General features: G+C 44.5%; 1 protein-coding gene across 1 annotated transcript in view; it reads left to right on the forward strand.

The window, feature by feature from the left end:
* The window catches only part of LOC147889174 (squalene synthase 8-like), a 100,364-nt gene that overhangs the window by 35,077 nt on the left and 44,601 nt on the right, over positions 1–20,686 (forward strand). Inside the window, exons 6-7 of the mRNA XM_087391235.1 lie at positions 2,949–3,092; positions 3,211–3,315. Of these exons, the coding sequence (XP_087247361.1) occupies positions 2,949–3,092; positions 3,211–3,315 (249 nt within the window). The remainder of the gene's footprint in view (positions 1–2,948; positions 3,093–3,210; positions 3,316–20,686) is intronic.

The raw sequence follows: 20,686 nt of genomic DNA on the forward strand, positions 1-20,686 counted from the left end.
AACCAGCCATTAAATGATGCTGCAGCAGATCCTAATGGACAGCCAGGTATGGCAGAAGACATCCCAATGGATGAAGCACAGTTAGGTGATCTTCCTGACATGCAAATGCAGCCAGGAGACATGGGACAGCCACCTTATCAGGGTGATGAACAGGCTGGACAGCCAGCTCAAGACGATGGTCATTGGGTTAGAAGGTCAACTAGACCGACGCGGCAGCCAGAAAGATTTGTTCCAGGCATTGATTATTTGATGCTCACTGATTGTGGAGAGCCTTCATGCTACAGAGAGGCTAGGCAGAGGGCAGACAAGGTTCAATGGGATCTTGCTATGAAGGCTGAAATGGACAGCCTTCACAAGAATGGCACTTGGGAATTGGTATCCTTGCCTGCTGGTAAGAAGGTACTGCCATGCAAATGGGTTTATCGACTTAAGGTCACACCTGGTGAAAAGCCAAGGCATAAAGCCAGACTGGTTGCCAAGGGGTTCAAGCAGGAATATGGTGTTGACTTTGACGAGATATTCTCTCCTGTTGTTAAGATGACAACACTCAGAACTGTATTAGCATTGGTTGCACATGCAGATATGGACTTGGTCCAAATGGATGTCAAGACAGCATTTCTTCATGGTGATTTACATGAGGAAATTTTTATGCAGCAGCCAGAGGGTTTTACAGTGAAGGGCAAAGAGAAGCTTGTATGCAAACTAAAGAAAAGTCTTTATGGTCTAAAGCAAGCACCCAGGGAATGGTATCATAAGTTTGATACATTCATGCGAACCCAGGGTTACAGGAGAAGTGACATTGATCACTGCTTGTATACCAAGAAAGCTTCAGATGGCAGTTTACTTATCCTCATTTTGTATGTGGATGACATGTTAATTGCTGGAAAATCTCATAATGAGATGAATGCCTTGAAAAAGAGATTGCACCAGACCTTTGATATGAAAGATCTTGGTGATGCCAACCATATATTGGGTATGCGGATACTTCGGGATCGGGAAAAGCGGTTGCTATACTTGTCTCAGAAGGAATATATTGGCAAGGTCTTGCAGAGATTTCACATGGAGGGGGGGAAGAGTATTGGTACTCCATTGCCTCCTTATGTGAAAATCAGTGCTTTGGACAGCCCTCAGACAGATGCTGAAAAAGCTGAGATGTCAAAGATTCCGTATGCATCAGCATGTGGCAGTCTCATGTATGCTATGGTTGCAACCAGGCCCGATATTGCGTTTGCAGTGGGAGTGGTTAGCAGATACATGGCTAAACCTGGCAAAAAGCATTGGAATGCAGTAAAAGGTGTCATGAGATACCTGAAGGGTACACAGGACTTGTGTATATGTTTCGGCAATCAAGATGCAAAAGTGCAAGGTTATACAGACTTTGATTATGCCGGTCACCCTGATACCCGGAAGTCTACTACCGGATACGTTTTCACTTTCACTGGAGGTGCAGTGTCGTGGGTATCTAGAATGCAGCAATGCGTTGCATTGTCTACTACAGACGCTGAATATATTGCAGCCACTGAGGCATGCAAGGAGGCTATATGGCTATCTCGGTTAGTGGCAGATTTGGGTCATCCATTGGAGATTCCATTGTTGCATTGTGACAGTCAGAGTGCCATACAGTTGGCACGTAATCCTGTCTTTCATGCAAAGACGAAGCACATAGATGTGAAATATCACTTCATCAGGGAGGTGCTTGAAAACAAGCAAATTAAGCTTGTTAAGGTGCATACAGATGACAATCCGGCAGATCTGTTAACCAAAGGGTTAGCTGCAGAGAGGTTTGCACACTGCAGATCTCTTATGGGTATTGGTCGAGGCCAATATTCTTTCTCTCCTTGAGGGCACACTGCCTTTAAGTGGGAGGTTGTTGGGGTAAAGGCACTGGCCACCCTATGTAAATAGTACTTTATGTTGTACTTTAGTGTAGGACACTTAAGTACACTAAGTACACATTTGTACTTAGATGTACTTAAGGGTTACTACCTTATCCATAATATATATGTGTGTACTTGGGGAGGTACCACTCACTCATTGTGATTATCCCCACTATTGTGTGTGTGCAGTGAGTCTCCCTACTCCCTCACTCTCTCCCTCACAATCTATCACATAGGACCCTAGTCTTTGAGCTTGCCTACCTTCTTGTACAGCTCGGGTAGTTCCATTTGTAATTCATTGGGTATTGTGAGTAAGACTGAAATCACAAAATCTAGTGGGACTTTTAGACCTGGTATCATTTTTAAGGGAGAAAGACCAATTTTATTTAGGGCATTTCATTTAGTGTTTTCCTAAGACTTTGCTACACTTAGATCAACTCAATTTTTAGTCCTAAGTTGGCTCAAGTTCTATTTTATGCACTTCTCATTGAGATAGATCGATGCAGGAGTTTCCTTGAGCAAAGAAAGTATAGATAATCTCACTTTGATGAGGTTTGAGACAAACACACACTTCAGTCTTGGATGCGTGATGTAATAAGCATAGTTGCAACTGAATGCTTGATTGTTCCAAACGTTTGGAGACTCCAAAGGTTTGATATGTGCTTTTTTACGGATTTTGATACTCCAAAATAACATATAAAAACATTGTTCAAAGAGCTGAAAATCATACTAGACTTCCAAAGCCATAAAGATGGATGTTGAAAACAGCATTACATGGGTGAAAGCTGAAAATGGGAATGGCCTTTCAAGTTTTTGGATTTTCAATACCTTCAAGTTTCTATAAAATCAAGGCAGTACGTCGACATCAAACAAGTCATGCAGGTCCCAAAGAAAGGGTGAAAATCTATGTCTGCATATAGCATACAATGCCACAACTTTTTTGGTAAGTGCAAAAGAATAAGAGACGTGGTGTATTGATGATTTTAGGTGATTGTGGCTCGAAGTTTGCTTTGTATGTTTTCGTTTTTATTTACTTTTTCGCCTTTTGGGGCGAGGGGATTTCAATTGCAGGTAGAGACGATTCAGGATTATGATGAATACTGCCACTATGTGGCAGGACTTGTAGGTCTTGGATTATCACGGCTATTTCATGCTGCAAGCTTGGAAGATTTGGCTCCAGAATCTCTGTCCAATTCCATGGGATTGTTTCTACAGGTATGTGCTTCTTCAATGGTAATATTTTAATGGTGTACAGATAGCTGCCTATGTTCAACTGGGATCCAAGTAATTGGTAAGTGTTAACTAACTAGGTGCCCATGATATCTTATTGCAGAAAACAAACATTATAAGAGATTACCTTGAGGATATAAATGAGCTCCCTAGACCACGCATGTTTTGGCCAAGGGAAATATGGGAAAAATATGCATCAAGGCTAGAGGTGAGAATTGATGGTGATAGGTTCTTTACATTCAATTTGGAACTCTTACTGTATGTGACTTGTAAAATTATTATATAAGAACTTGCACTCTTCCGGCAGTTTGAGCATTTCTTTGCAAAGGCCATCAGATTAGATTGTATCTGTACAAAATTAGGGGGCCATTTTGTTGTTATTTCAAATGAATTGTCTTGCATAATATTTGGGATGGAGTTCACATGTAGAAGGTTGTAGGCTATGGCAAGCAATGGAAGCTCAAAAAATGGAGGTGAGAAGAGAAAAACGAGATGTTGTAATGAATTGCTGCAAAGATTGAGAGTGGAGGCTTAAGAGAGAGCCAACATAACAAAACCCTAGGGCTAAATGCCCTAATTGGACTAAGTGTCCTAACTGTCCTAAGTGGTACATGTACTTAGTGTACCAATTGACCTAACTGATTGTAACTAGGCCTACAAAGGCACATATGAAGGAATCAGTGGCACCTATGGTCCAGCCCATAGAATGGTCTATAAACCCCCCTCCATGGTATGGGCTGAGATATCTTAGACATGGCTCAGGATACCTAAATATCTAATGTCATGGTTATATATGTTCATCCTATAGGGATATATCAACCTATGACTGTACAAAGTACAACAGATCAAGTCACAAAAGGTATTGCCGAAAAGCTTTAAACTTAGGTCGAGGTAGAGTCTTCGTAAAAAGTTGTCTTCAGTGGGAACATAAGACAAGTGAATATCACCTGCTGATAATCTCTATCTGACATAGTGATACTGAACCTTAATATGCTTTGTGCGAGCATGGAAAACAGGATTCCGTGGAACAGCCAGAGCACTCTGATTATAAATGAAAATGATGGTAGGAGCAGTTTGACATGCATAAGATCCCGCAAGTAACTTAGGAGCCAAACACACTCCACCATAGCTATAAAAGCTGCTCTGTACTCAGCTTCACAGCTAGAAGTAGCAATTGTACTCTACTTCTTGCTGAACCAAGAAATGCATGAAGTACCAAGCATGAAAAGGAGCCAACGGGGGACCTTCTTGGGCTCCTGGTTTTCAGCTCTTTCTTGGTCAAGAGCCCTGTGTAGAATGTCCTCATTAAGCTGAGGCATATCAGGCTGTAAATAAGGCTAAATATCATGCTGCACATGTGGCTGCAAATGACCAACAGATGGAGGAGGTACAACCTCAGATGTGACATCATCAGGAGCATATGATGGAAACAAAGGCATCAAGCTGTCAAAATGGGCATCAATAACGGGCTGTTTTTGACAGTCCAGCAAAGGCATAGGGGAGGATTCATCAAATACAACATCCCTAATGACAAAACACTTGTGGGGCTGGTAGAGCTTGTAGCCCTTGCTCTCTGAGCTATACCCAAGAAAATCCCATTTGAAAGCTTTATCATCCAACTTGGTGGGTGTCTGAGAAGGCACATGGGCATATGCCAAGCATCCAAAAGTCCTCATGTGAGTAATCCTGGGCTTATGACTTGTCCAAGCCTCATAAGTGTGATTGTCTTCGATGCCTTTGTGGGACATCTGTTCAAAGTATAAGTAGCACACATAACGGCATCCAACCACAACTTGTTAGGCAAGCGCTTGCCTTTCAACATACACCTAGCCATCTCCATCATTGATCTATTCTTGCGCTCAGCCACGGGATTCTATTGCGGAGTGTAAGGCACCGTGCACTGATGATGAATGCCACGTGAAGCCAAAAAAACAGCAAACTCCTTTGACATATATTCACTCCCCCTGTCTGTATTAAGGTGAGCAAAGTGCAGCCTAGTCTCATTCTAAGGCAAGGCAATAAAATGCCTGAAGCATGTAGAAACTTCAGATTTGGATTTCAATGCAAAAATCCAAGTGTACCTGGTGAAGTCATCAATGAATGTGACAAAATAATAGAATCCCCCAAGAGTTGCAACCCGCATGGATCCACAAACATCACTATGAACCAAATAAAGCTTGCGACTGCATCTTACCAAGCAAACAAGGTTCACAAACATACTTTGAAGGTAAATGCATTTTGGGAAGATCAACAACCATACCATCTTTATGTAACTTCACCAAAGCCCTAAAGTTGAGCTGTCCAAACCTCTTATGCCACAAGTGGGTATTTGCCATGGTAGAGGAATCAATAGCAAAGGCATGTGCCTCTGCAAGTGCAGCATCATCCAAACATCTGTGACAAGCATCAAGTCTATACATACCTCTAGTCAATGTGCTAGTCAAGACCATGGTAAAGGCATGTGTAGCATTATATACTGCACACCAAACACCATAAAAAAGAACCTGATAGCCACATGTAGCTATGGCTGAAATAGAAATGAGGTTCTTGCGAATGCTTGGAACATAAAGCACATTCTCTAGAGTGACAAGACCACTAGAAACCAGAAACAGAAGTAAGAGGAACTTGCCCAACACCTTTCACTATATATGATGCATTATTGGTACATGTGACACTCCCTCCCTTAGATGTAGGCTCAAGTGAGCTGAATAACTTCCTATAGGAAGTAATGTGCTTGCTAGCACCACTATTAAAGAACTAGGCATCAGATACATCAGAAACTGTCATTCAGGCATCGTTAACATCATGAACATCAGGATTATATTGACATGTAACCAAGAAAGCCCAATGCTGGTCTTGTGCAACATTGAGTTGGCTCATGTCGACCTTATGGAGTAGGAGAACGAGATATTGCAAGACCAGACTTTTTCTTCTTCTTTTCAGATGCAATTCTCTTCCTACATTCAGAGATATCATGCCCCCCAGGTTCTTGCAATAGTTGCATCTCTTCTTCTTATTTTTATTCCCTGAAGAAGAGGCACCATGAGAGTGACCAGCATGTGAATGATGGGATTTACCAGCTAAAACCTTGCCTTTGCCTTTGTTTTTATGCTGGGCAGCAAAGGCTTGATCACTAGCCATAGAAGCATTACGATTTGCATGGCTTTGTTCCTCTTGAAGGAGAAGAGCAACCAGCTGGTCAAAAGAATAATGGATGGCATTGCCACTTGCACAACCAACCCTAATGTAGTAGCAAAGCCTTGATAAGAATCATGCAACTCATCAAGGGTGTTAGTAACAAGCTGAGAATCGTGCATCACCTCATCAATATTAGCCAATTGCTCTTTCAAATCCTTCACATTGGTAAGATAGGCATCCATATTACCACCCTCTTCAAGCTTCAAGTCCTTCAACTACTTCTGGAGATAGGCAACCCTCGCCTCATTCCGCACCTGATATAAGGACGCAAGTTGATCCCACGCTTGCTTTGCTGTCTTGCAAGACTGGATATAAGGGATAATGACCCTTTTCACTGAAAGAGCAATCAAGGCATGTGCTTTGGCATCACGACCATCCCATTGCATCTGCTCCTGTGTAGGAGGCAAAGTACTTGTAGCAATAGATGCAGTGCTCCAGAAGTAGCATTAGACCCATCACATGATGAGCCTGAAGCCAGTACCTGTAGCACCAGAGGCAGTAGTTGTAACTTGTACCACCAGAAGCTGCGTTGCGTGTAGGCCTGGCCTCAGAGCCTGAAACAATGTGCCACAAATTCTTGGCAACCAATACATGCCCCATCATGTACGACCACATGGGGTAATTTGTGCCATCAAGCTTGTCATCAGTCCCAAGCATCCCAAACAAATCATTCTTATTGCCAACCATTGTGCCAAAAATGCAAGGCAAAAGCACCAATCTGACAATGCGAATGAGAGGAAAGCAACCTCTCAAAATCAAGTGGCAGAATTCTGCTCAAACTTCAAAGCTTATCATTGCAAATGACTCTCTGCTGTCCCAAGATGTATTTGCTGCAAAAAATTCCCAAAAGGCAACACAAGGCCTTCCAAGGCAACACGGGGCCTTTCCAAAATGCAAATGAAGCAGAAATTGGAAAGAACCAATGCAACAAAGGCTTACCCAATGGTGTAGCTCGAAAATACAGCAGGAAAAGGATCTGAATGCGAGCATAGGAATTCACCCTTGAAGGAGAGGTGAAAATGAGAGCAAATGGCAATGAAAAATGCTAAGAGAGGGCTGGAAATGAGGAGGAAAACACTTGGAAAGGGAAGGAATGAGAGAAGCTCGCAGCCTGAGGCAAAGGGAAGCCAAAAGAGAAGGAATGGGCTCAAGGAGAGGCTTTGGATCGCTTCAACAATCGCCAAAAGTCTTCAAACTCCGGTATGTAGCACGAGAAAGCTCCAAAGGCTGAAAGAAGCTTCTAATCGGCTGGCACGAACCTTGAGGCAGACCGTACAGTAGCAAATGCGTGTACAACAGGTCCGTACAGCACCGTACCAGCAATTAATGCTTTTGTTCAGCATTAAATGCAGTTCTGACAAGTCCGTATGGTGACATAAAGTCATTAAAGGCAGGCGAATCTGTTCCGTACAGCCCGTACAGCATGTGCAGCATTAAATGCAGTCAAAACTATTCCATACAGTTCTATACGGTGCAATAAATGCAGCAGAAAACGTCAGTACAGTTCCGTATAGATGTATGGAATCAGTACAGTAGAGTACGACCACATGTGCGAGCCCAAACAGATCTCAGCTGGCTCGGAATGATCTGAAAAGTGTGTCCCTTCGCGGTAGCTACTCCAAAATGTGGTCTTCTCGTGTCAAAAGAAGGTTTTTTTGCCACAGAAGTGCTTGGAGAGGCCACAAATGCTCACGGGTGTGTAGAAAACTAGCAGACCAGCAAGAATGTGGGCTCAAGAGGCTGTTAAAAAGCTTGAAAAAGCTATCAATGAATGGATTCCTGACCTGCTCTGATACCACTGTAGGCTATGGCAAGCAATGGAAGCTCAAAAATGGAGGCAAGATGCTGTAATGAATTGCTGCCAAAACTGAGAGTGGAGGCTCACTTAAGAGAGAGCCAACATAACAAAACCCTAGGGCTAAATGCCCTAATTGGACTAAGTGGTACATGTACTAACTGCACCAATTGACCTACCTGACTGTAACTAGGCCTACAAGGCACATACGAAGGAATGAGTGGCACCTATGGATAGCCCATAGAATGGCCTACAAAGGTTAAAGGCTGCAAGACTAGCGAATGAGAGTAGGTTGAGATGTATGTAACAGTTGAGAAGCCTGTAACACACTTACAGAAACAAAAAGTTGATCTGTTTACTTATCTCAAACTGCATAAGGGCCTTAGCACATGGATGGGGCTAGCATGGGTTTAGGATGGGAATATTTTTGTCATCATTACTCCCATCCTACACCAAGTGGTCTAGGATGGATTTAGAATGGGAGTAGCCACTTTTTCTCCCATCCTGGACCATGGCCTCTAGACCCTGGCAGCCAGAATGGGTTCCCCTTCTTTAGGGATTCAAAAACATGGAAGGATGACATGTGTCCTTGTCCCCACAAGGTCCCCACCTCTTAAACACATGAAATGATGCCATGTGTCCTCTTCCTCCTAAACCCATCCCTAGTTCTTTTTTTGTTAGCACATGGTGGGATGGGAATAGGATAGAAATATGCATGGGACCACTTGCGACCACCTTTTCCCATTCCCATCCTATTTTTTCCCATGTGCTAAGCCCCTAATTAGGGATTGTACTGGCTATGCACTTAAAAAAGCCATTATTCTTCGCAGTTTTGTTCCATGCTACATGTTAGATGTACCAAGTAACAAGGAGAAACGAGAATTCTGCTCGGACGATGTAGCCCTGTATTGCCAACAAGATTGGAAACAAAGAAGGAAGCGGTCAGGTATAATAGAAGGCATCTTGTGTAGGTTCGTAATTCTTTCAAATCAAGGCTGTAACTTTACATCTAGGGGTCTTGAGGGGGTGGTGACATATATCTAATGGGGGAATTAACATCCTACATAAGTTGACATATAAAGAGGTCCTAGATACCTCGTAGGATCTGAAAAGATGCTTCACTAACCCTGAATAACTAACAGTGAACCATTTCTCAACACCTATGTGTGAATTTGCATCATAGTGTGCATCATGGTCATCATGGCAGACATCGGATTATCTGCAAGATTTTGTGGTGATAGGGGTGGGGAAACTGATCCCTCCTCCCCACCCGTCTTGGATTGCTCATTAGTACTCATGGTCTCCTTTCCGAATCTCGTCTGTACCATAAAAGAGTGGGGCTGTCCCTAAACTGACCCTCCCTATCTTAGGAAATAAAATCTGGAGCTTTAATATCAACTCACTCTCTCTATAACTTGGCTTCGCCAATTTTTCTCATGCCCAAATTATCAAATGATGACACAATGAACCAACTGAAGAACCTTTTGCTGCGCTCAGCCTTCAGCCTCTCTCTCCCTCTCACACACTCACACAGCACTAGGGCCCAGGACAATTTTTCGGGCTAGATCCCCCGTGAAGGATTTTATTATCAAGAGAAATTCTGAATACAAGCTTCATATCTCAGGCTGAGTTACAGAAAGAAAGAAAGTTTATTAAAGTCTTCAGAAGACCGATGGGTCTATGAGACTGTGAAAATCCTGATACAACGAGCTGTGGTAGTGGAGCTACTAAACGAGCGTCCATACCAATGCAAAATGCAAAATGCAAAAAATGCAAAAATGCAGAATGGCAATACTAAGTCCTAAGTACAACATAGTCATGTCGATGGTCGACTATATATCAATCTCAGCATCATCATCAATATCATCATCATCCCCAGCAACAACAAGATATCAGGATAGATGAGGGAGTGGAGGCATGAAGTCGGCAATAGAGTGCTGTCGGCCACTCAGAGGTGCGGTTCTGGCACGTCTCTTGGTCGTAGCTCTGCGTCTAACTAGGGCTACTGCGACCCCCGTCGGTCGGGCTCCGACTCTAAACAAGGAGGGGATGTCTCCAAGTGTGGTGTGTGTCGACCCTCTGTGTGAGCTGTCGGGTCACGGGCTTCATATCTCAGGCTGAGTTACAGAAAGAAAGAAAGTTTATTAAAGTCTTCAGAAGACCGATGGGTCTATGAGACTGTGAAAATCCTGATACAACGAGCTGTGGTAATGGAGCTACTAAACGAGCGTCCATACCAATGCAAAATGCAAAATGCAAAAAATGCAAAAATGCAGAATAGCAGTACTAAGTCCTAAGTACAACATAGTCATGTCGATGGTCGACTATATATCAATCTCAGCATCATCATCAATATCATCATCTTCCCCAACAACAACAAGATATCAGGATGGATGAGGTAGTGGAGGCATGAAGTTGGCAATAGAGTGCTGTCGGCCACTCAGAGGTGCAGTTCTGGCACGAAGTCCTGGTCGTAGCTCTGCGTCTAACTAGGGCTACTGCGACCCCCATCGGTCGGGCTCCGACTCTAAATAAGGAGGGGATGTCTCCAAGTGTGATCTGTGTGTCGACCCTCTGTCTGAGCTGTCGGGTCACGGTTGGGATCTCTTCCCACCCGCCATGCCCTCTCTGTCCTGTGCTCAGCCACACCCAGGGTAGCGGTCATGAACATAGTCGCATCAACCATCGGTGTATCCCGCGTACTTTGATGTTGAGAACCTTACTGGCTCTCTGTTGCTCCTCCATGGGGATTGGGTCTTCAACCTCTCTCGATACCTGCAACAATTAACTAAAGCGCACAACTAGGGCACCCATTAATGGTTAGCGCTTAGCATGCAAATAATAATATGTGGACTAATCCTAGTCACTGTGGGCGTCCCCATCAAGCAATTATGTGGGCATAACATAGAACAATTTCTGTGGTCGACCAAGGTCAACCCTCTTGACCATAATTAAGGGGCTTAAAGGATAGTCGAGGCGCCTTAATTATGGGCAAGTCTCTCCGACTCAAGTTGGCACATCTTGGTTAACCGTAGGCAATCCTCTTGGCATAAGCCATGTCTTGTGGACTGAAGTTAACACTCTTTGACCGAAGTTAGCTTTGTAATGCTTTGGTTAACTGTAGTTAACCCTCTTGGCCTAAGCCAAGTCTCCCTAACCGGAGTTAGTAGGCTTACATATATGGAATTAAGTATCTTTGATTGTAGTCAATACTTTGACCAATAAAAGATATCTCTTTGAACATAATTAAATAAATGAAGAACTCCTTAATTATGATCAAATAAATGGTCAACTGGAACTTTGAGTTTGGAGTATTTACAACTTGGTGACATTCCCTCGGCTTCTATTCACTTGACCTCAATTCAAAAGCTTCCTTGTAAATATCTAGGAGCTGTGGATGATCAGACATGTCTTCATCCATACACATGGCATCCAATGCTGAATAGTTGTTGAATCTTACAAGGTACTCGTAAAATTCCTTGCTGTTAGGGCCTTTGTGTATAGTATGGTACACAATCTGCTCTGGCTGAAGGACCTCCTCCAGCTCAGCCACTTCTGGTGGGATTTTGTTACTGTGGTCTCTGATATTTCTTTAGAAGACTTACATGAAAGGCATTGTGAATCCTCCAATGCTATGGCAGTGCCATTTTGTATACAACTTCATTAATCTCATTTGTAACCTTGAAAGGGCCTTAATACATGGGGGAGAACTTTGCATATACTTTTTCTTTGCCCTTAAGCTTGCGGAGCCTAGCTTTTTCGAACTTTAAAAGTACCCAATCCCCTCGCTTGAGAAGTTGTCTCTTGTGCTTATCTGTAGTCTTCTTATGCTTTTCTTGAGACCTTTCTATGGCGGTCCGAACCGGGCTGAAAGCTCTCTGGAGGTCTCTGGCATATTGATCAGCTGTGCAAAAATCACTCTAGGATCTCAGTCACTGATAATGGACTTTGGCATTCCATGTGCTTAAAGATCCGTGCCATAAAACTTTAGCCATATGATCTGCCTTCATAGTATTGCGTACCGGAATGAAATGAGCCTACTTGCTGAATCTATCAATGATAGTTCCAGATCCCGTCATTCCCTGATTTTGATCCTGGCAAATAAAAAATGATGTCCATTGCGATACTTTCCCATGGTGCTTGAGGCACGGGAAGAGGCATAAGTAGGCCAGGTGCCTCTTGCATGTCATATTTGACCTTTTGACAATTGAGGCATTCGGTGACAAATTGGTGTATATCTTTGTGCATTGCTGGCCAATTAAAATACCTCTCTAAAGCCTGAGTGGTAGCTGCAATTCCTCTATGCCCAACATATGGAGGTGCATGGCATTCCTCCAAAATCTTTTGCCTTATATCTCGGGTGATGCGAAGGCAATCATCGCTCATTAAATATCCATCTTTCAGGGAATACTGACTAGAGGACTGCCCATCCTGCATTTGCTGCATTATTTCACGAAAGTTTGCATCAGTGGCATAGTGCTCCCTCATGTCTTCGAGATCCTTGTGATAAGCAATTGTCACATTATTAACCTGGGGTCTTTGAGACAAGGCATCAGCCACTCTATTCTGTGCTCCTGGAGTATGGACAATCTGAAAATGATACATTGACAGCATATTTGCCCAATTCATAGTCTAAGTCAAGAATATCTTAAGCTTTGGTGATCAGTCTTTACAGTAAAGTCTACACCCAAGAGATAGTGTCACCATTTGGGACTTATCCTAAGAAAATAAAGAGTAATCTTTATTAGAATTGACTTCGGTCAAAGAACAGTGAAGTTGGTTAATCAGAATTAAGTTTTATTGTTTTACTTTTGCCTTGCATTGGTAAAAAGAGAACTGTGGGGGCGCCCACAAGGGATTAGAAACAGTCCAAGAAATAGGAATGCATGCATTTTGCTAACCTCTAATGGGTTATAGTGTTGGAATTCGTTGGTGCAATGTGTAGGACCCAAGAGAGTGCAAAAAGGAGGCAAGATTGGGGAGAAAAGCACAAAAAGTAGGTCCCACAAGGCTCTCAAGCAAGGACAAGGGGGCGCCTCTTTAAAAGAGAGCCCACAAGACTAAAAAGGCGCCCAAAGCCTCCAATTTAGGAAGAAAAGCTTGAAAGCTTGGCTTTTATGTAAAAGTAGCTTTTAGAAAGCATGCCCTAGCTTTTTGCTAGGCCAAGTCTATAAAAGAAAGGCCCCAGGCCTCCCAAATTCATTCAGAATTGTACTCAGTTCTATGCTCTTTCAAGAGCCAGTTGTACAAAGATTATTCTATTGCAATAAAGACCTTCGGGGGGGTCCAGCCCTTATTTATGGGCCCTAGTGGTGTATCTTGCTCCTTACCCTTCTCTCCCAACACTCTATCTAATTGGCGATTCAAATTCCACAGCTCCAGCACCTATCTTGAGAAGTGTACGGATTTTTCAGCGCTAGGTTTCAATGGTATCAGAGCGTGGTTTTGCTACTTTCCTTGGTAGCAACAGTCCACAGACTGGTGGTTATCTGTATTATGTCACGTTTATAGATGGCTACAGAAATTACACTTGGGTGTATGGCTTGAAGAAAAAATTTTATGTGTTTATGCATTTCAAACACTTTGTGGCCAAGGTTGAAAATGAGACAAGACTCAAGGTGCAGACACTTCGCATTGATAGAGGGGGGGAGTATATGTTTCATGAATTTGAGGCATTTTTGAATGAGAAAGGCATCACACATCAGCTTACAGTGAGGCTTACCCCTCAGCAAAATGGTAAAGCTGAGTGGAAAAATAGAACTCTCATGGAGATGGATAGATGCATACTCACTAGCAAGAAGTTGCCTCACAGATTGTGGCTGGAAGGGCTCATGTGTGCCAATTATGTTTTGAATCGGGTTCCCACAAAGGCTTTGAAGACAATCACTCCCTATGAGGCTTGGCATGGGAGAAAGCCTTCAGCGGATCATTTTCGTGTCTTTGGATGTGTTGCATATGCCCACTTGCCTGTGGAGTTTCGACATAAGTTGTCAGATAAGGCACTAAAGTGTATCTTTGTTGGGTAAAGTGCAGAAAGCAAAGGCTATGTTTCTACAATCTTGCCACACGCAAGATTTTTGTGCGTAGAGATGTAATTTTTTCAGAGAATTCAGCTCATACACATGCTGAATTCACTATGCCAGCTTCTTCAGATGATGTTTTTGAGGGGTTGCTTCCTATTGCTTTGGTTCTACAGCTGATGCTCATGCTGAAAATCAGCATTTACAGCAGCCTCCACCCGCTCCACATGCCCCGATTCAGCCACATGCTGATTTTGTTCCTCTACAGGCAGTGGATGATGTTGTCAGGCAAGAGATTCAAGAGATACATGCAGCAAAAATAGTTCCGAACTGCTTGCTATAGACTCTCAGGGAGAGTAGGCTTGAGGCACCTTTGCCTGGCAGGACTCGTAGTGCAGTAAGACACTCAGAGGGGGCTCTTTCTGTTGAATCAGCTTATGCAGGTACTCTTCTTGATGAAGAAGAACCTGATACTTTTTAAGAAGCCAAGGATAATGTGCATGGATGAATGCCATGCACAATGAATTGCAGTCCATTGAGAAAAATCAGACTTGGGATGTTGTGGATTTACCACCAGGAAAACATGCTATTGGTACCAAATGGGTTTTCAAAGTGAAAAGGAAGCCAGATGGGTCTATTGATAGGTACAAGGCACGGTTGGTTGCCAAAGGCTATGCTCAGAAAAAGGGCATAGATTATGAGTTTACTTTTGCTTCTACATCTCGGATGATAACTATCAGGTCAGTTATTGCCATGGCTGCAACTTTTGTTTGGAATGTCCATCAGTTGGACATAAAAACAGCTTTCCTTAATGGGGACTTGCAGGAAGAGGTTTATGTCAAACAACCTCTTGGCTTTGAATTTTCGGGCAATGCACTTCAAGTTTGCAAGCTGAATAAAGCTTTATATGGGTTGAAATAAGCCCCACGTGCTTGGTATGCCAAGATTGATGCCTTCGTGGCAAGCAAGGGGCTACACAATAGTCCCACTGAAAGCACCCTCTACATCAAGAAGGATGGGGGGGGATATTTTGGTCATCATTCTTTATGTAGATGACATGTTGCTCACAGGGTCAAATAAGGAAATAATTGCAGATTTCAAGGCTGAATTGAAAGCTGAATTTGACAGATTTGGGCGTTAAATTCCTATTTGGGGATCCAGTTCCTATAAGACAAGCGCGGCATTGTTATGTCTCAATCCAAGTATGTGCAAATACTCTTGGATACATTCAACATGCAAGATTGTAAGCCTACAGCCACTCCCATGGAGCCAGGGCTGAGGCTTACATGTATGATACAGGTGAAAAGGTGAATGCCACACTTTACAGCCAGGCTGCTGGATGCCTCATTTATTTTGTGCAATTCACGGCCCGATATTCAGTATGCAGTATCTCAGGTGAGCAGGTATATGCACAGCCCAAAGACAACACATTGGCAGGCTGTAAATCGCATCTTCCGTTACTTGCAAGGCACAAAGTCTTATGGTTTGATGTTTTCCAGGGGGGTGACTTGCAGATGCATGCTTACAGTGACTTAGATTGCGCTGGAGATTATGACACTAGGTAGTCCACAAGTGGTAATTTTTTCTTCTTGGGCAAAGCTTGAATTTCTTGGCCGAGCAAGAAACATGCTACTGTGGCTACTTCCTCATGTGAAGTTGAGTACAGGGCAGCTTTCACTGCGACAGTTGAATGTGTTTGGCTGCGTCGTTTGTTTGCTGATCTTCATCTCTCATTGGAGGGTCCTTCTTCGATTCTCACTGATAGTCAGAGTGCTATAGTAGTGGCAAAGAATCGTGTGTTTCATGCTCGCCCGAAGCACATTGAGGCTCATTATCATTATGTCAGAGAGAAGTTGCATGCAGGGGAGATCAGTATGATCTATGTGTGACAATGTTGCATACATCTTCACCAAAGCACTTCCACGTGAGAAGTTTGAGGCATTTCACAGTGCCTTGAAGTTATCTCCTTTTGGTGATGGATTACTACCTTGTACATTCTCACATTGGCACTGCAGGGGGGGTGTTGGAATTATTGCCATAACTCTAGGCAGTGACCAATGTAATTCATAAGTGAGTTAGGGGCACTTTTCCCTCACTAGAGGTTTTTTCCTCGAACCACAGTTAGTGGGTTAGTGTGGTTTTGTCACTTAGACAAAACCACCTCAACTCTTGTATTCTATTATTTTATCTATTGCACTGTACATTTTGCTCCTGCTTGCTCTCTTGCATTTTGCTTGCTCCACTCTTACATGCAGTTCATTCGTCAGTTTGATATAGCCTTCAAAACGGGGCACTATCGCGAGAAGTCCAAGTTAAAGATTGTAAGTCTTTACGTGACAAACAGTGCCAGTGCTTGGTGGGGAGCTCTTCTAGTTGCAGAAGAGACTCAAAGACATGGAAAGACTTTAAGAAGCAGTTTTATGAGCAGTTTTTGCCCAAGTCCATACAGTCTGGGAAAGTGTGTGCATGGAAGCCTTTGACACCATCGAGACATATGATCAAAAGTTTGGGACAACTTATCTTCATATCACACCCTTCAAAGAATTTAAGAAAAGACGAAGCTTCGGTAGTGTCGAGCGGGATTGCTTCCCAACATACAAACTCAAGTCAGCATTGATTCAAAGCAGTCGAAGCTTCGAGATTTGATGCATTCAGCTTCCGTGTTTGAATTGTTAAGGGAAGACCTTCTTCACACTGTGGCGGAAAAGGGGAAGGGTGTGGATACCAGCAAGAGGACTATAGCACCAACCCAAGGTTCAAAGAGATTTCGGTCTCAGAAGCTGAGGGGCCCATTCAAGCCTTTCAAAGGGAAGTCAAAGTTTACTCTTGAACAGATTGAAACCTTCCGAAAGAAGGGTAGTGTTTCCATTGTGGAAAAGAAGGGCATATGGTTGCCCAGTGCCTCGAAAGGCCTACGGGTCCAAGGGCCGCCAAGAGAACCGCCAAAGCTTGTGGCGGGAGGAGTTCCAGATATGTTGGGCAAAACCACAGAACCAAGAAACCGAGAACCTTGCCTTGCGTGGGGTAAAGTAAGAGATTTGAATGCCTTAATTCTTTTTGATCCAGGGGCTACCGATAATTTCATTTAAGAAGACCTAGCTTTGAGGCTAGGAAGACGGAAGAATTGGGATTATCTTTGGATGCAGAGCTTGTTTTTGAAGGGGATCCAGTCAAAGTCACACCTTCTAACCCGCCCTCCTTTCCTCTCCCCCTCCCCATCCTTCCTCTCCCCCGCCCTCCCTTTCCCTCCCTCCTATCCCGTCCCCAAGGAGACAAAAAAAAAAAAGAAAAGAGTTAAAAAAAAAACCCCTCCTCCCTCTCCCTCCTCGCCCCCTTCCTTCCTAACTCATTTCCCCACGCCTTCCCCTCAGCCTACCTCCGTCTCCCCCTTCAGTCTATCCTTTCCTTCCCTTCCCCTCTCTCCTACTCTCTCTTTCTCCTTCTTCTGGCGCCCGCGTTCAGGGCGTCCTGGGCAGTAGTTTCACGGACGGAGCTTTTTCAGTGTTGGAATCGGCCTTTTCACATCGATTGGCGAATGGATTCCCATTCAGCCAATCTCTGTCCACTTCCACCGGCTGCAAGAACCGTCATTTTTTTAGAAGACGAGTTGCAGCAGCTCAAGAAAGATGTGGAATTAGAGAGCTCCACATCACTTTTCGCCCGCATCTTTGGGTCACATCCTTCCGGATCACAGGCTAGAGACTGGATGTTGGCGGCGTTACTTGGAGACCTCGCTCCACACCTTAGGGATATTCGACTTTTGGGACGTGGATTCTTCCAAGTGGTTTTCGACTCCCACGAGTCCACAACCCTTGTTCTCAAAGCTAATCCCTTGGCTTTGGGTTCGAGGAGGATCTTTCTTTTACCCTACACCTTGGGCTTCGATCCGGTCGAGGAGGATAGGCAGGTCACATCATTGTTCATTAGATTTCCTGGTCTTCCTCAGGTCTACTATCGACTGCTTACCACTATCGGAGCCACATTCGGAGTGGTCACTGAGATCCCCTCCCTTCCTGGCATGCCTTCTTCCTCGGCAGAGGCAGTCAGTGCAGACAGGGTGCCTCGTGTTAGGGTCGTTGTCTCTTACCCTAACATCTCAGATGACCACATTATGCTTCAGTGTCCAGACGGCTCTCTCTTTCGACAGAGAGTCGAGATTTCAAGTAGATAGGACCAGTGCAGGATTTGCAGGACCCTTGGGCACTTCGCTAGAGACTGCCCAAGGAAGAGAAAAAGACCCAAGAGGTCTTCTGGTGCGGCTCGTTCACGTACTACCACGACTGCACCTCCCCAGCACCCTGTACCACGCACTCCAGGACCACCAAGAGCAACAGGGCACCTTGCTTCGTGCATCCCAAGACCACCAGGGACAGCAGGGTGCCCAATGCCCGCAACACACCCAGTATCATGATGGAGAGCTATCAGAGCGGCTCCCTTACCTCAGGAGGAGACTTTCGATCGTATTCAGACAGACGCCTTTTAGACTCCAGAGGTGGATGTTGCTGCAGCCCCAGACACTACAGTTCCACATCAGGAGGGGCCTTTAGATCCACCAGCCCCAATCACTTTGGTTTCTGACCCCTTGGTTTCTGACCACGATGCTACATGTACTTCTTTCCCGCAGACTGTTCCTGCCACAGTCAGGACAACCAAGAAAGTGCAAGCGTAGATGAGGGCTGCTGATTCCTCTTCACCCCAGCCACATGCCTCCTCGACCCCAGCTCTAGTTCTGCTGATAGAGGGCTGGCAGGTCCTTCTCCTCCATCTTCCACGAGTGCAGGTCTTCTTCGCACTCCTCGGCCAGACTTGCTTATCAGGAATTCTTTTTCGGCACTGGCAGATTCGGCGACTTTCATGGATGATGAGGAGTTTGTGCCCTCCACCTTAGGGGTCCCGGTCATTGGAATTCCTTCTGACAGGGCCTCCCTTTCAACAGGTGTGGGGATCCTTTCACCTATTGAGTTTCCTGCCCTCAGCAAGAGAGTTTCGGCCCAGGGAAAGCTGGTCTCCTCTACTAGGTCGGGTAAGCCTGTCCATCCAGCATCCTCCTGTTGATGAGGATAGTCAACTGGAACATACAGGGCCTAGGCGGAGTTCCATACTGTCGCCGTAGGCAGCTGATCCGGAACCAGCTTCATCCAGGTGTCACTGGAGGTGCTATTGATATCCCTTTTATCCAAGAACACAAGCTGGATGGCAGTGATTGCTCTAAGTCTGGCAAACTGCTTTCAGGACATATCTTCTGGTCGCTTGCTATGGGCACAAGGGGAGGTACTTGCATTTCGGTCTCTCTTTCTATTCTCCCCTTGGTTGCTGGTCATGGTATTATCTCCCCTTCTAGAGCTCAATGGATCATTATTTTGATTGGAGGGCGTAAGATTGGTCTTCTCAATCTTTATGCTCCCAACAACAGAGGTAAGCGGATCTCCTTTTGGAAGGAGTTACTCTCTTGGGCCCCCATTGCAGATTCTTGGATCATTGGTGGCGACTTCAACATGGTTGAGTTGCCTTCAGACAAAAACGGAGGTAGACAGGGTGGAATTCATTCTTTGGAGAGGACAGCCTGGGATGCCTTCCTCTTTCAGTTCAGTGGCAGGGACACTTGGTTGGATGATGCCTTTCATATTATGCCACAGTCACTTCTGTACTCTTGGTCGAACAGGAGAATACACATGCCCATTCATGCATGCATTGATAGATTTTATGTAGACGATTGGGCACTTGACAGAGGAGGATTTGTATGTATTTTTACTGGTGTTTCTACCTCAGATCATTTTCCAGTGGTGTTGTAGATTCTTGAGCCTCATCAGAGAGGACGCTCTGCCCACGGAGGATATTTTACAAATTTGGGTTTCTCACATACAGGGTGGAGCTGTCCACCCATCTCAGGTAGCTGCAGTCTTATTCGGAGTTAGTGACTATTATCATACAGTCGCTGATTCTAGGAGACGTGAGATTCTCAGATGTGAGATTGGTATATGCCAGCAGTTAGCGTCCCTTCAGAGGGAAGAGCAGAAGAGACCCACAGATGCTTGGATTCAGGAGCGCCTTGCTGCAGCAAGGGCTCATTTGCAGACATTGTTGGATCATTGGAGGTACCGTTTCAGCCAGTTAGGATAGTGGGCTTCATGGAGCATGGCTCTCTTTCGCAGTGGTACTTGGATCCTGAACCGCTTCTCCTCGCCCTTGGCTCATGGAGGCTGTGGCTCTATGGAGGTGTCCCGATTAAGTTTTTGCAGTGGGACCTTGGGGAATGGGAATGGATAGATGAAGGGCACCGAGAGAAGGGCATCCCTTTCTTTCGTTACACGGTCAGTAATGCCAGGAAATTCCAGCTCAGCTGTAGGGGTTGGAGGCCCACCAGAGCTCATCATTGGGAGAACTTTCAGATTCTTGCTGACTTGCATAAATTTTTTTGGCAGAGACTCTGGAAATCCCACCGGAATAGAAAAATCACTCTCTTCTTTTGGCTTTCTATTCATGGTGGGATAGCAGTAAACCATTGGAGATCCAGGTTCGGAGCTGACCCTTCTTGTCCTCGTTGCCTTTCTGCTTTGGAGACAGTA

The sequence above is a fragment of the Dipteris shenzhenensis genome, chromosome 20, assembly GCF_047967505.1.
Source record: "Dipteris shenzhenensis isolate YYH24624 ecotype China chromosome 20, Dip_SZ_1.0, whole genome shotgun sequence".
In the NCBI taxonomy this organism is placed as follows: Eukaryota; Viridiplantae; Streptophyta; class Polypodiopsida; order Gleicheniales; family Dipteridaceae; genus Dipteris; species Dipteris shenzhenensis.